Source organism: Dichomitus squalens (genome assembly GCF_000275845.1).
Source record: "Dichomitus squalens LYAD-421 SS1 unplaced genomic scaffold DICSQscaffold_87, whole genome shotgun sequence".
Taxonomy (NCBI): Eukaryota; Fungi; Basidiomycota; class Agaricomycetes; order Polyporales; family Polyporaceae; genus Dichomitus; species Dichomitus squalens.
Genome location: NW_006766969.1, coordinates 43,682 through 54,970, shown reverse-complemented (window position 1 = coordinate 54,970; position 11,289 = coordinate 43,682). Strand labels below are relative to the sequence as shown.

Genomic DNA, 11,289 nt, shown 5'->3' with positions numbered 1-11,289 from the left:
GTCCTTTCCGACCAGGCGCAGCTCACCCTAACGCGTCGTTCTACCTCACAGAACATACGATGCCAAGATGAAAGCGAACGAGAAGACAGTCATTTTGCACCCAGACGTCATCCTGGTGCCGTACCGGTACGACTCGATCGCTGCGTCTGTCGACACCGGCGCGGAGCTAACTCTCGCGTCCCAGGAAGGAGCACGTCGCCGTGAGTTTCTGTCCCTAGAAGGATCAACTTCTAGGCGACTTCTTCACGCGGTTTACGTCAATGCACCGCCTAACCATCTTGCGTAGCTAGACGTATCACGAATGGATGACGAGCGAGGAGCTGCGAGAGCTCACCGCAAGTGAGCCGCTGACACTCGAAGAGGAATATGAAATGCAAAGTGAGTGGTCCGCTCGCCTTTCTTCGTAAGAGGAGCGCACCTGCAGTGGGATCGCGGGATGCGGCACGTACGTGAACCTGTGCTTCCCCGCCGGCTGGTATACGAAACATCCCGGCGGGAGCGCCGTCACCCCTCATCGATTGGTATCGCATTGCGCTTCATTGGCGTGGCTAATCCATCTGCCCGGCCCTTCTCTTTCTCCAGAGCTGACCCCCACCCCCGTCTCCATATGTAGGAAAATGGCAGGAGGACGAAGACAGTGCGTGATGGGTTCTGGCATTTCGGAAATGAGACGGCCCCGCCTGATAGCATGCTCCCCGCCTCCCGCACGCGCCTCGTGACGGCTTGCTAAAGAGCTGACATTCATCCTGCTGTCGGGGTTGTCATTCGATGCCAAGGAAGACGATCAGAAAGTGACTCCGGAACGCCTTGAAGGCCTTCCGATGATAGGCGACGTCAATCTCTTTTTCAAGGGTGCTCCGGACGAGGAGGATTTCGAGGTCGAGGTCGAAATAATGATTGCAGGTCCGTACCCCACGTCGTTCGATAGGGCGTACACAGTCTCCGGACGGCGTATCACCTCTTCCATCCTGGGTCAGCTTCTGATACTGACGTCCGCGTGTGCCCCAAAATCTACTGCAGAACCAGCCTATCGCCGGCGGGGAGTTGCGCACACCGCGCTGCAGCTCATGTTGTCTTACGCCACGGACCCGTCGTCCCCGAAGCCGCTTCCCGTCCCGAAGGACAGGTTTGTGGCGCGGATTGGGGAGAGGAACGAGGCGAGCATACGGCTGTTCGAGAAGCTCGGGTTCTCGATTACGAAGCGGGCTGCAGTCTTTGAGGAGGTCGAGCTGAGGCTCACCGACGAGAGCAAGGTGTGGACAAGGGGGGACGTGAAGTTGCTCGATGGTTAATCAAGACCAATGTACTATTTTGAGGACGCGAGAATCTTGTAGTGCATACGTTGAATCAAGCTCTCCACCATTTGAGCAGAAAGGTCATCTAATCGGGGAGACATGGTCTTCCTCGACGCCGAACTTCTGGCAACAGTTGCGTGAACGTCAGAGATTGCCTACTAATACTTGCCAATGTGTATGGTTTCTCACGGAGCTTACGTTGGTGCGGGTATTCATTTCCACCGGCGTCCCAGAGCGAGAAGCAATGAGGGAAGCAGACTCGGAAATGTCTGGCACTCTATGAGATCAGGACTCTCATGTTGTGTGCATCGTAGCTATCGCCGTCGTTCTCGTGGCCGCCACTCCGCACGAGCAGGAAATCTGAGACCAACGGCCGAGTCTATGCTTATCGGTGCATCGTACCGTGGCTGCGAGCAGTTCTCCCTCTCACCGTCTCCCTGAAGACGCTGTCTATACCCACGTCGTGGGTTTCTGGAAGAGAGGCCTGACTGAGACAGACTCATGATCCGGCGATAGACAAGTTGTTGGGAGTCTGGGGACCATGTAAGGAGCGCTTACAGAGTTCACAGGCTCGCGACGGCCGGTTGTGCCGAAATTGTCTACAATTCATACGGTCGGAAACCCTGCTCGCAGAACGGACCTCGCATTGCGGCTCACTGCCACCATCGTTCTTCGCAGACAAAGGGCCATCAAGACAGTTGATACTCGCCAGACCCCGACCGGGACACATGAGGGTGCCATCGTTATTCCGTCTCCGAGGGACGCTGTCCTGCTGACCGGACCCTGTACCGAATCGGGGGCCCCTCCCTACACCTGGGAACGGTAGTGCTCTTACGCGGCGAGTGTAAGCCAAGGGCAAGAACGGCCTTGTCACCGGTCAGTGATTGGTGATCTCTAATCGAAATCGAAGGTCGCGGGACTCTCTCCCCTGCGCTCCATATATAATCCCCCCACCGTCGGGTCACCGCCTTTCCCACCGCTAAGCTCGCCCTTTCCTCCATAACCCGCCCGATACTTCTCTCACTACCCTCGCGCTCAAGGAGCCCACAATGCCCGAGACGTTCAAGTACACCTTCGACACCCCTGTCTTCAAGGGCGATGTGGAGGTCCCCTTGGGTCTCTATATCGACGGCAAGTTCGTCGATGGATCCAATAGCACTTACATTGAGTGAGTGCTGTTTGCCATACTATCGACAGATTGTCGGTTTCGCGCGAAGTGGCGCGTCGCCGTGAGGTCTCTCCCTGGCACACCGCGCTCGTCCTGCGTCGTCGCAGGGAGCACCGGCCTCGCCTCGCCTACGCCATGTAGCTGCGAGCACAGGGCCGTACTCTGCTTCAGGGGCTGGGAGTCGCGCCTGGTCGGGATTAACGGGGCTGTCGCTGTGGCCGGTGGGCTACTGAACGGCGAAGCAGGGCTGAGAGTACTGTCGGGAGTCGAACCCTCCTCGCGTCATACTGCCCGACCGGTCCCCAACGAGACGCCGTGTGCACGGCCGGGCCGCCCCGAGAGCGTTCAGTCGAGTGTAGGGCTTCCCAGCTCCATCAGGAGCACCGTGCAGGGCTGTGTTCTACCGCTTGAAGAGGCGTGCTACGTGCCGAGGACTCGATAGTGGGGAGCAGCTGGGCGAGCGGTGTCCGGCAAAGCATCTCAGTTCGGGGTGAATCGTACTAATCACTCGACACAGTGTGATCAACCCCACGAATGGCAAGACCACGACTCGCATCTCGGAGGGTACTCCCAAGGATGTCGATATCGCCGTCAAGGCCGCCCACAAGGCATTCGAAACCACATGGGGTCTGAACACGACCGGTGTCGATCGTTCGCGCCTTCTGAACAAGCTCGCCGACCTCATGGAGAAGGAACAGGATGTCCTGTCTGCGCTCGAGGCACTCGACAACGGCAAGACATTCAACTGGGCCAAGCGAGGGGACGTCAGCCACTCGATTACCTGCATCCGCTACTACGCCGGCTGGGCAGACAAGGTCCTCGGCCAGACGATCGAGACCTCGGAGGCGAAGCTCACATACACGCGCCACGAGCCCATCGGCGTTGTGGGACAAATCATCCCCTGGAACTTCCCTCGTACGTTCTCTCGTTTTTATTGCCTATGGGTGTGCTGAACGTACCTGTGTGCAGTGCAAATGATGGCGTGGAAGATTGGTCCCGCACTCGCGACAGGCTGCGCGATCGTCCTGAAGCCGTCAGAGTTCACCCCCCTTACCGCGCTGTACATGGCGAAGCTCATCGACCAGGTCGGCTTCCCCGCGGGTGCATTCAACCTCGTGAACGGTTACGGTAGCATCGTCGGCCAGGCACTCGCTGAGCACCCTGATATCGAGAAGGTTCGATCGATTCCTCGTACCTCCATTACGATGATTGACATGCACACAGATCGCGTTCACTGGTAGCACACTCGTCGGCCGCAAGATCATGGAGGCGTCCGCGAAGTCGAACCTGAAGAAGGTTACGCTCGAGCTCGGCGGCAAGAGCCCAACAATCGTGTTCGACGACGCCGACTTGGACCAGGCCGTCAAGTGGGCTGCGTTCGGTATCTAGTAGGTTATTCATGACGTCTCATGAGTCGTTTGTGGCTGAATACTGTATTCACCAGCTACAACCATGGGCAATGCTGCTGCGCAGGGTCCCGTATTTTCGTGCACGCGAACATCTACGACGAGTTCCTGCAGCGTTTCACGGCGCACACGCAGACGCTCAAGGTTGGCGACCCGTTCAGCCCGGAGACGTTCCAAGGCCCGCAGATCAACCAGCAGCAGTACGACGTAAGTCTCTGAGCTTTCTCGTAACGCCACTGTTCTGAAGCCTCCCATCGTGCAGCGCATCATGGGCTACATCGAATCCGGCAAGGCGGAGGGCGCAAAGGTCCATTACGGCGGCCATCGCGTCGGCAACGAAGGCTACTACATCTCGCCCACGATCTTCACCGAGACGAAGCCGAACATGAAGATCGTCCAGGAGGAGATCTTCGGGCCCGTGTGCGTGGTGATCAAGTTCTCGGACGACGACGACATCGTGAAGCAGGCGAACGACTCGGTGTACGGCCTGGCGGCGGCGGTGTTCTCGCAGAACGTGACGCGCGCGCTGTCGACGGCGCATAAGCTTAAGGCAGGCACGGTATGGGTGAACGTAGCGAACATGCTGTACCCGAACGTGCCGTTCGGTGGGTACAAGCAGTCGGGTATTGGCCGCGAGCTTGGAGAGTATGCGTTGGCAAAGTGAGTGTTTCCGCTGTGTCAGTTGTCTGATGTGCCGAGGCTGAACTACTTTGATTGTAGCTACACAGCTGTGAAGGCTGTCCAGGTGAACCTCTTGATTAAGATGTAAAGCGATTGAGGTCGAGAAGGGCAGATGCCGTGCTTTGGCTGTACTATCACCATAATCATCATCCCTGTATTCGTAGTGCAATCGACCCGACTTGATCTTGCTGTCTTTAAACAAGGAGAACTGCGTAGTCGGCGATGATTGACGTCCTTACGCTGGCATCCAGTTTACCGCACGTCGCATTTGCATTTGGTTAGGCAGGTGATCGACTTCCTTACGCTGATCGCTCTCAACACCTTCTGCTGACGGTGCTACTGGGCAACGCGGACTCCGTCTCTGTTACTGGTACTTTACCTGAAATCTTTGCATCTGCAAGCTCCGATGGGCCATGTAATGGATGTATGCTTCGAGATGTTGCAGCCATCAAATAAAGGGTTCTGGTGGCGATCCGTACAGTTCCTGGTTCTCGTACAGAATCCTTAGCATCCTGCCCATCCCCACATGAGTGGTAGGCCGTCTTGTGTCCTTATCCACATCTACCGACCACGGTTGCACTTTGCCCCATCGCATCGTCATAACTAGCTGCCCTTCGCGGGGTCTCAGCGTCGACAATGGGTACTCGTGTGTGTTAGGAGGCGGCACTGGTCGAATGGGGTCGCTCTCGTGGAGACGCAGTACCCGGAGTACCACGACCCGTTTCCTAGCGTGTTCAGGTAGCGTTGAAGGCTCAAAGCAGCAGATCATAGGGCCTGTGGACGGCCATGCATCGTGAGTTTATCAAACAGTGATCACGGACCACGGACGGATACCTTGAAAAGGGAAATACCGCGCACTCCCTCCGATCCCTCCGATACCGTCCACGGGAACAAAAAAGTTAGCAAAGTTGTTGACGAGCTTCTTCACGACAGTGGCCTTGCCGATGGTCACGCAAACTCCGTTTGAGGTTCCGACCCGAAAGTTGAACCCTCGCCCGAACGAGCTCACCAGCGCCGTCATACTGAAACCTATCGTTTGTCCGTAGTCCGTTGATTTCAGTGTTTCCGCCGCAGATGTGGCAACGTCCAAAAGCTGCGGAGTCACCAGTCCATCCCGGAGTAGGAGTGTCTGCAGGCGCGTGTAACCCTTCTTGTCGGTCATGTGGAGAAGTGGTATCTTCCAGGGTATGCCGTACTCCGTGAGCAAGTCAGACCCCTCGTAGAAGCTGGCAGGATCCGGGGCAGGTGTGATGCGAAAGCGAAGTTCTCCTGCGAGCGGGGGGCTATACGGAGGGATGTGATAGTAGAGGAATCCGGCAGTGTTGGGAGGGAATTTGCCGTCTCGGATTCCCCTCGCATTGATTGTGGCGCTTAGCCTTCCAAGTAACGCGTTTGAGGCATCGTTGAAATCAGGAGATTGAGCGAGCAATTGGACCTTTGGTTGACGTAGCATACTGAAGTCGACGTAGTCGCTCGGAGCGAGCTTGGTTGGATCAAGAGTGCGAATTTTTCGAAGCTTCTGTCGTCGCTTCGGACGTTCCGGCTGCGGGGGATTTCCCTCCAATTCACGACTCCCGATCGTAAGTTGTCGTGCATAAGAGACCGTTGGCCACTTGCCAGGCCAGTGAGGCGTGTGACGGATGTGTCGAAGATTGAATGGCCTCTGGGAACTCAACATGCGGAACGATGCCACCATAGTCGGCGACGGCATCTAGATGACTCTCCTGTTCGTGAATGAGAGATTTTATTCAACGCTTTGAATGACCTACAGCGCTGTGGATAGAACTTACAGCTCGTTGGCTGAGTGTGATGCCAAACCGGCTTGTTCAGCTCAACGTGGCCATCCAGGCGGCATGGCGGCGTGGGAACCCTGTCCGCCCGAGCGCTTCCGGTGCTGGCACGTACACTCTCTTCAAGCTCTGGCATGCTACGGACGATGACTTGTGTCTGATCTTAGCTCGTACTCTTGTTGTAAAGTCATCTTGCATCCCTCACAGGTGACCCCGTGCAGTACAGCTCGACGGTCATGACGAGGTACGTCCTCCCGAAGAAGTGGTCAGATTGCGATATTCATCGTATCCTGGTTTTGACGTGAAAGGCAGGATAGCTTGCATACGATGAGCTCAGTTTCTCCGAAAATTTCCTCCCTCGCTCCGAGTCTTTCTGTTCTTCATTGTCATACGGAGGGAATGAGCTTCGCTCAGGGACGGTCCACTAACTCGAACACGCGGTGAGCGGTGCGGAGCTGAACAGCTGCATTCTCTGTGTCTGGAGACCTGCTGGTGGTGTATTTCATTTCTGACCACACTCATGAATAGAGCCATTCCCTTGCGTCCGTTGCCCACATGAGCCAGGAAACTTTGCGTCTGCCGCTCTCATGCCACCTTGATTAGCTGGGTTGATCCGTTGTCTGCCACATGGCGCATGCAACTTTGGAACCACACCTCGTCATCCTTTCTCGTGATCGAGCCCATTTATCAGGCCTGCAACACCCATATCCAACTCGCAACAGCCAACCCCGATATCTCCAGCGCCTCTTACCCTGTCTTACCCTCCGGGAGCGAGTGCGTCCATTAGACTCGGGAATGACGTGGTCCTTTGCGTTGCTACATACTGACCCAATCGGTGACAGCCTCATACCTCGGGCCTCAGGCTCCACCGAATCGCATGTGTCTTTTCTCCCATGTGGCTGCCTTACACCCTTTGGCTGTTGAGGCATACGGGCCTCACTTCTCGCGCATTCTCCATCTGGGCGTTTCTTTCCTTCTCTCTTGGGCTGAGAAGATCGCTCTCAGCATCTTCTCCCAAGGGATATCTGCAACGAGGCATTTGATCTTGCGTTACCGACAATCGCCGCTGACCTCCAAATTGCATGTGCTCTCTTATCTACCTGTTCGTCTCGTTTAGCATCATACGTGCCACTTACTCACCACCGTTCTCTCTACGTCACATGGGGGTCGAGCTCATTCGCTCCTGTAAGCCACTGCGACATCGTGATCCGAGACCTAGAGGTAACCACTCTTCGAAGTAGTAGTTTCGCGAAGCTGATATTGAATTGGTAGCGGCAGCTTGTATAAATGTGACTCACTCGAAGACATCTTTTTGTGGGCCACTCCCCCTCAACATCTTCTTGTCCGCATACACGTAATCAATCCGATCTTAGACTTCCACACCATGTTCGTGGCACGTGTCTACCTCGCCCTCCTCACCTATCTCGTTACCCCCGCACTCGGTATGACCTACTCGCAAATTGACAGCTATCAAGGCAGCGACTTTCTCTCTGGCTTCATACACCAGGCCATCGCAGATCCTACCTATGGCCGAGTGTAAGTCCCTCGCCTTATGCGCAGAACCGGAAATGCTGACTAGTGTCTCGGTCGATCGTTTAAGAACTGTGTCGACCAGGCGACTGCGCTCGCGCAGAACCTGACTAACCCCTCCGGCGACACGCTCATTCTCCGAGCGGACGACACGACCCGTGTTCAGTGCTAGTGTCGGGCAGCGCTCCTAATAAGGCATTGTGAAGCTAACGACTGTGGTGCGTGTGATGGAACATTCGGCACATGCCTGAGGGCTGCGGGTGAGTCGCTCATGCTTTGTAAGGGGCACATTAAGCTCTCAATACCCACTTCACCGTCGAAGCTGGAGTTCGGGTGTTGACTGGGATTGATGAGCATAGTCTTGTCTGACATGTATTTCTCCGTGCCTGTATATAGGACTTGGCCAGCCTCGATGTGGGAGGTTGGCCAGGATTGGCCAAACCAAGGTGAGTACTGCCAAGGCCCAAGATTGAGGTACGTATGAGCTCACTGGTGGGCTCTTCGATAGGAGAGATCGGCATTCTTGAGGGCGTCAACGACGACGGGACTGACCAGGCCACACTCCACACGGGCTCCAGTACGTCACCTGTATCATCCTCCCTGCTCCGAACGCTCATATGTCCCTGAACGGCGCCCGCTCCCTGACAGACTGCACGGTTGGAGGAACGCGCACCATGGCTGGGACCTCGACCGACGACAACTGCGAAGTCAATGCGACGGGCAACAGCGGCTGCGGCGTGAAGATCAACGACGCATCCTCATACGGCCCAACGTTCAACGCGGCGGGGGGCGGCTTCTGCGCGATGGAGCTGTCCGACGCGGGCGTGAAGGTCTGGCTCTGGTCGCGGAACAGCGGGTCGATCCCGAGTGACGTGCTGGGCGGCGCGACGAGCGTCGAGACGGACAACTGGGGGACGCCGTTAGCGGACTGCGGACTTCCCAAAAACATCGTGCGACATGACGTCGCACTTTGGGCCGCATAATATCGTGATCAAATTGACTTTCCGTGAGTACGAAGTACGTGCTCGTTATCTGCTGAATATAACGATGGATGTTTCAGATAGGCGGGGATTTGGCTGGCGCGGTGTTTGCGGCTGCTGCCCGGGAGTCTTACGACTACGTATAACTTCCCTCTTTCATCGCTTTCCCCAGGGACTCATCAGAGGTCTTTGTACAGCGTATGTCGATGAGAACCCTAGCGCATTCGCGAACGCATACTTTGACGTGGCATGGATCACAGTTTACCAGTGAATTATGTATGGTTTTCGCTTTACCACATACCCTTCCGGTTTCTGCCTTGCGCTGTTGCTTTACTCAGCAACGTCCGGTAAGTACATCTTCTCAGGCACTAGGGTCGGTTGAAGGTGCCGAAGTGCGTTGAATAGCTTGCGGAGGCGCATCATGTGCTACTACCACTATCATCCTTGTATTCGTAAAGCAACCTGATCTGAGCTTGCTTTCCGAAGAAAGGAGAGTCGCGCAGTGATAAATGCTCTTATGCCATCGTCTAGCTTACCGCGTATCCCATTTATCGGATAGGCAGATGAGCGACTTCCCTACGCTAATCTGGATCAACACTTCTGTTGGCAGCGCTATCGGGCAATGTGGATTTCGCCTCGTCCGCATTCATGGTCTTGGGCGAACCCTGAAATATTCGCACCTGTAAACTCGAAGGCGCAATGTGATTGGGTTTTACATCAAGGTGTTGCATTTGTCAAATAAAGGGTTCCGGTGGCGAACCGTACAGTTCCTGATTCTCGTACAGGATCCTTAGCATCCTGCCCATCTCCACATGAGTATCAGGCCGTGTTGTGTCCTTATCCACATCCACCGACCACGGTTGCACTTTTCCCCATCGCATTGTCATCAACAGCTGCCCTTCGCGGGGTCTCAGCTTCGACAAGGGGTACTCGTGTTTGTTAGGAGGCGGCATTGGTCGAATGGGGTCGCTGTCGAGGAGACGCAGTATCCGGAGTACCACGACGCGTTTCCCAGCGTGTTCAGGAAGCGTCGAAGGCTCAAAGCAACAGATCGTAGAGCCTGTGGGCGGCGACGCATCGTGAGATAATCGAACGGTGATCGCGGACAAAAGGGTGCTACCTTCATAAGGGGAATACTGCGCACCCCCTCCGCTACCGTCCACAGGAACACGGAACTCAGCGACACATTCGACACGCTTCTTTACGACGGTGTCCGTGCCGATGGACATGCAATATCCGTTGTGGTGTCCGACCCGAATGTAGAACCCTCGCCCGAACGAGCTCACCAAGGCCGTCCTACGGAAGGATATCTTACGTCCGTGTGCCGTTTTGTTCAGTCCTTCCACCGCAGATGCGGCGATGTCCGAAAGCTGCGGGGTCACCAGTCCATCCTGGAGTAGGAGTGTATGCAGGCCCGTGTAACCCTTCTTGTCGGTCATGTAGAGGAGTGGTATATTCCAGCGCACCCCGTAGTCCATGAGCAAGTCGTACCCCTGGGTGAAGCTGGCAGGATCCGGGGAAGGTGTGACGCGAAAGCGAACTTCTCCTGCGAGCGGGGGGCTGTACGGAGGGGTGTGATAGTAGAGGAATCCGGCAGTGTTGGGAGGGAACCTGCGGTCTCGAAATCCCGTCGCAATGACGCCGGCGCTGAGCCTTTGAGGCAACAGGTTTGTGGCGTCTTCGGGATGGGAAGACTGAGTGACAATATTGACGCGTGGAATGAACTTCTCGCTGAAGTCGACGTAGTCGCTCGGAGTAAGCTTGGTTGGATCAAGAGTGCGGACTATTCGATACTGCCGCGACAGTCTGCGTTCTGGCTGCGGAAGGTCTCCCTTCATCTCGTGGACCCCAGTTGTGAGTCGTCGCGCACGAGAGACCGTTTGCCATCTTCCTCGGTGAGGCGCGTAACGGTTATGCCGAAGGCATGGCGTTGAATTGCGCAGGCTGCTCAGCAGCGTACGGCCGAGCTCTGGTACCCCAGAAATGAGCCCCTGCATCTGGATAAGTCGTGTTCATGAGTAACAACGTCGACGCGATTCGCGAGAATAGCGTACGACTCTGCTTAAGGATAGCTTGCCTTGTCTCGGTCAAGAACGTGTCTGGGAGCTCAGTCAAACATGTACTGGGCCCGAGTGTTGGCATTCGTGAGAAACTTGACGGGCCTCGGTCCGAATGAGACGCCTATGTAGCGGCGAGATGCTCGCCCAGACTGCGCATGATCATCGCCTCAGATATGTGTATACAGGCCCGTCTTGGTCATAGCAAGGAATCGAGATAGCGTGCCTTGCGATTTGGAAGGTCATTAACATTACAGGTAAGCTGTCCAGAGGAAGAACAAGTGAAAGATTCAGATGCCCGACTTGGGCTGTGCAGCTGCGCCTGAGCACACTCGGCATAGGCTTCGACTCATAGCGGCGTCCAGTGCACAGGCTCAGTAGG

The 11,289-nt window shown here is 55.8% G+C and overlaps 5 protein-coding genes across 5 annotated transcripts; 3 read left to right on the top strand and 2 right to left on the bottom strand.

The window, feature by feature from the left end:
• Positions 1-67: 67 nt before the first annotated feature.
• On the top strand, positions 68-1,352 carry DICSQDRAFT_113419 (uncharacterized protein; the record flags this gene model as incomplete). Its single annotated transcript, XM_007371073.1, has 5 exons — positions 68-148; positions 291-378; positions 614-637; positions 733-903; positions 1,021-1,352. 5 exons carry the CDS (start codon positions 68-70, stop codon positions 1,290-1,292), a joined length of 636 nt encoding a protein of 211 aa, XP_007371135.1. The 3' UTR covers positions 1,293-1,352.
• Positions 1,353-2,278: 926 nt separating this feature from the next.
• DICSQDRAFT_158024 (aldehyde dehydrogenase) lies at positions 2,279-4,638 on the top strand (the record flags this gene model as incomplete). The annotated part of the gene is made up of 7 exons (XM_007371072.1): positions 2,279-2,463; positions 2,981-3,378; positions 3,433-3,638; positions 3,688-3,851; positions 3,908-4,076; positions 4,132-4,529; positions 4,590-4,638. Exons 1-7 carry the CDS (start codon positions 2,345-2,347, stop codon positions 4,636-4,638), a joined length of 1,503 nt encoding a protein of 500 aa, XP_007371134.1. The 5' UTR covers positions 2,279-2,344.
• A 714-nt stretch (positions 4,639-5,352) lies between these two features.
• Positions 5,353-6,246, bottom strand: DICSQDRAFT_175189 (uncharacterized protein; the record flags this gene model as incomplete). The annotated part of the gene is made up of 1 exon (XM_007371071.1): positions 5,353-6,246. One exon carries the CDS (start codon positions 6,244-6,246, stop codon positions 5,353-5,355), a length of 894 nt encoding a protein of 297 aa, XP_007371133.1.
• Positions 6,247-7,774: 1,528 nt separating this feature from the next.
• DICSQDRAFT_158023 (uncharacterized protein) lies at positions 7,775-9,001 on the top strand. Its single transcript, XM_007371070.1, has 6 exons — positions 7,775-7,876; positions 7,941-8,130; positions 8,267-8,316; positions 8,379-8,447; positions 8,519-8,876; positions 8,931-9,001. The coding sequence occupies exons 2-5, from the start codon at positions 8,114-8,116 to the stop codon at positions 8,851-8,853; spliced, it is 471 nt and encodes a 156-aa protein (XP_007371132.1). The 5' UTR covers positions 7,775-7,876; positions 7,941-8,113; the 3' UTR covers positions 8,854-8,876; positions 8,931-9,001.
• Positions 9,002-9,557: 556 nt separating this feature from the next.
• DICSQDRAFT_141479 (uncharacterized protein) lies at positions 9,558-10,923 on the bottom strand. Its single transcript, XM_007371069.1, has 3 exons — positions 10,905-10,923; positions 9,971-10,847; positions 9,558-9,910 (listed from the first exon to the last, which is right to left on the bottom strand). Exons 2-3 carry the CDS (start codon positions 10,686-10,688, stop codon positions 9,585-9,587), a joined length of 1,044 nt encoding a protein of 347 aa, XP_007371131.1. The 5' UTR covers positions 10,689-10,847; positions 10,905-10,923; the 3' UTR covers positions 9,558-9,584.
• Positions 10,924-11,289: the final 366 nt, after the last annotated feature.

Excerpts from the sequence above, each read along its gene's own strand:
- DICSQDRAFT_158023 (XM_007371070.1), top strand. Across the intron at positions 8,317-8,378 it reads CCAGGATTGGCCAAACCAAG|GAGAGATCGGCATTCTTGAG; the intron begins GTGAGTACTGCC and ends GCTCTTCGATAG. Across the intron at positions 8,448-8,518 it reads CACACTCCACACGGGCTCCA|ACTGCACGGTTGGAGGAACG; the intron begins GTACGTCACCTG and ends GCTCCCTGACAG.
- DICSQDRAFT_141479 (XM_007371069.1), bottom strand. The coding sequence starts at position 10,688 with ATGAAGGGAGACCTTCCGCAGCCAGAACGCAGACTGTCGCGGCAGTAT. Across the intron at positions 9,911-9,970 it reads GCAGTATTCCCCTTATGAAG|GCTCTACGATCTGTTGCTTT; the intron begins GTAGCACCCTTT and ends CGCCGCCCACAG.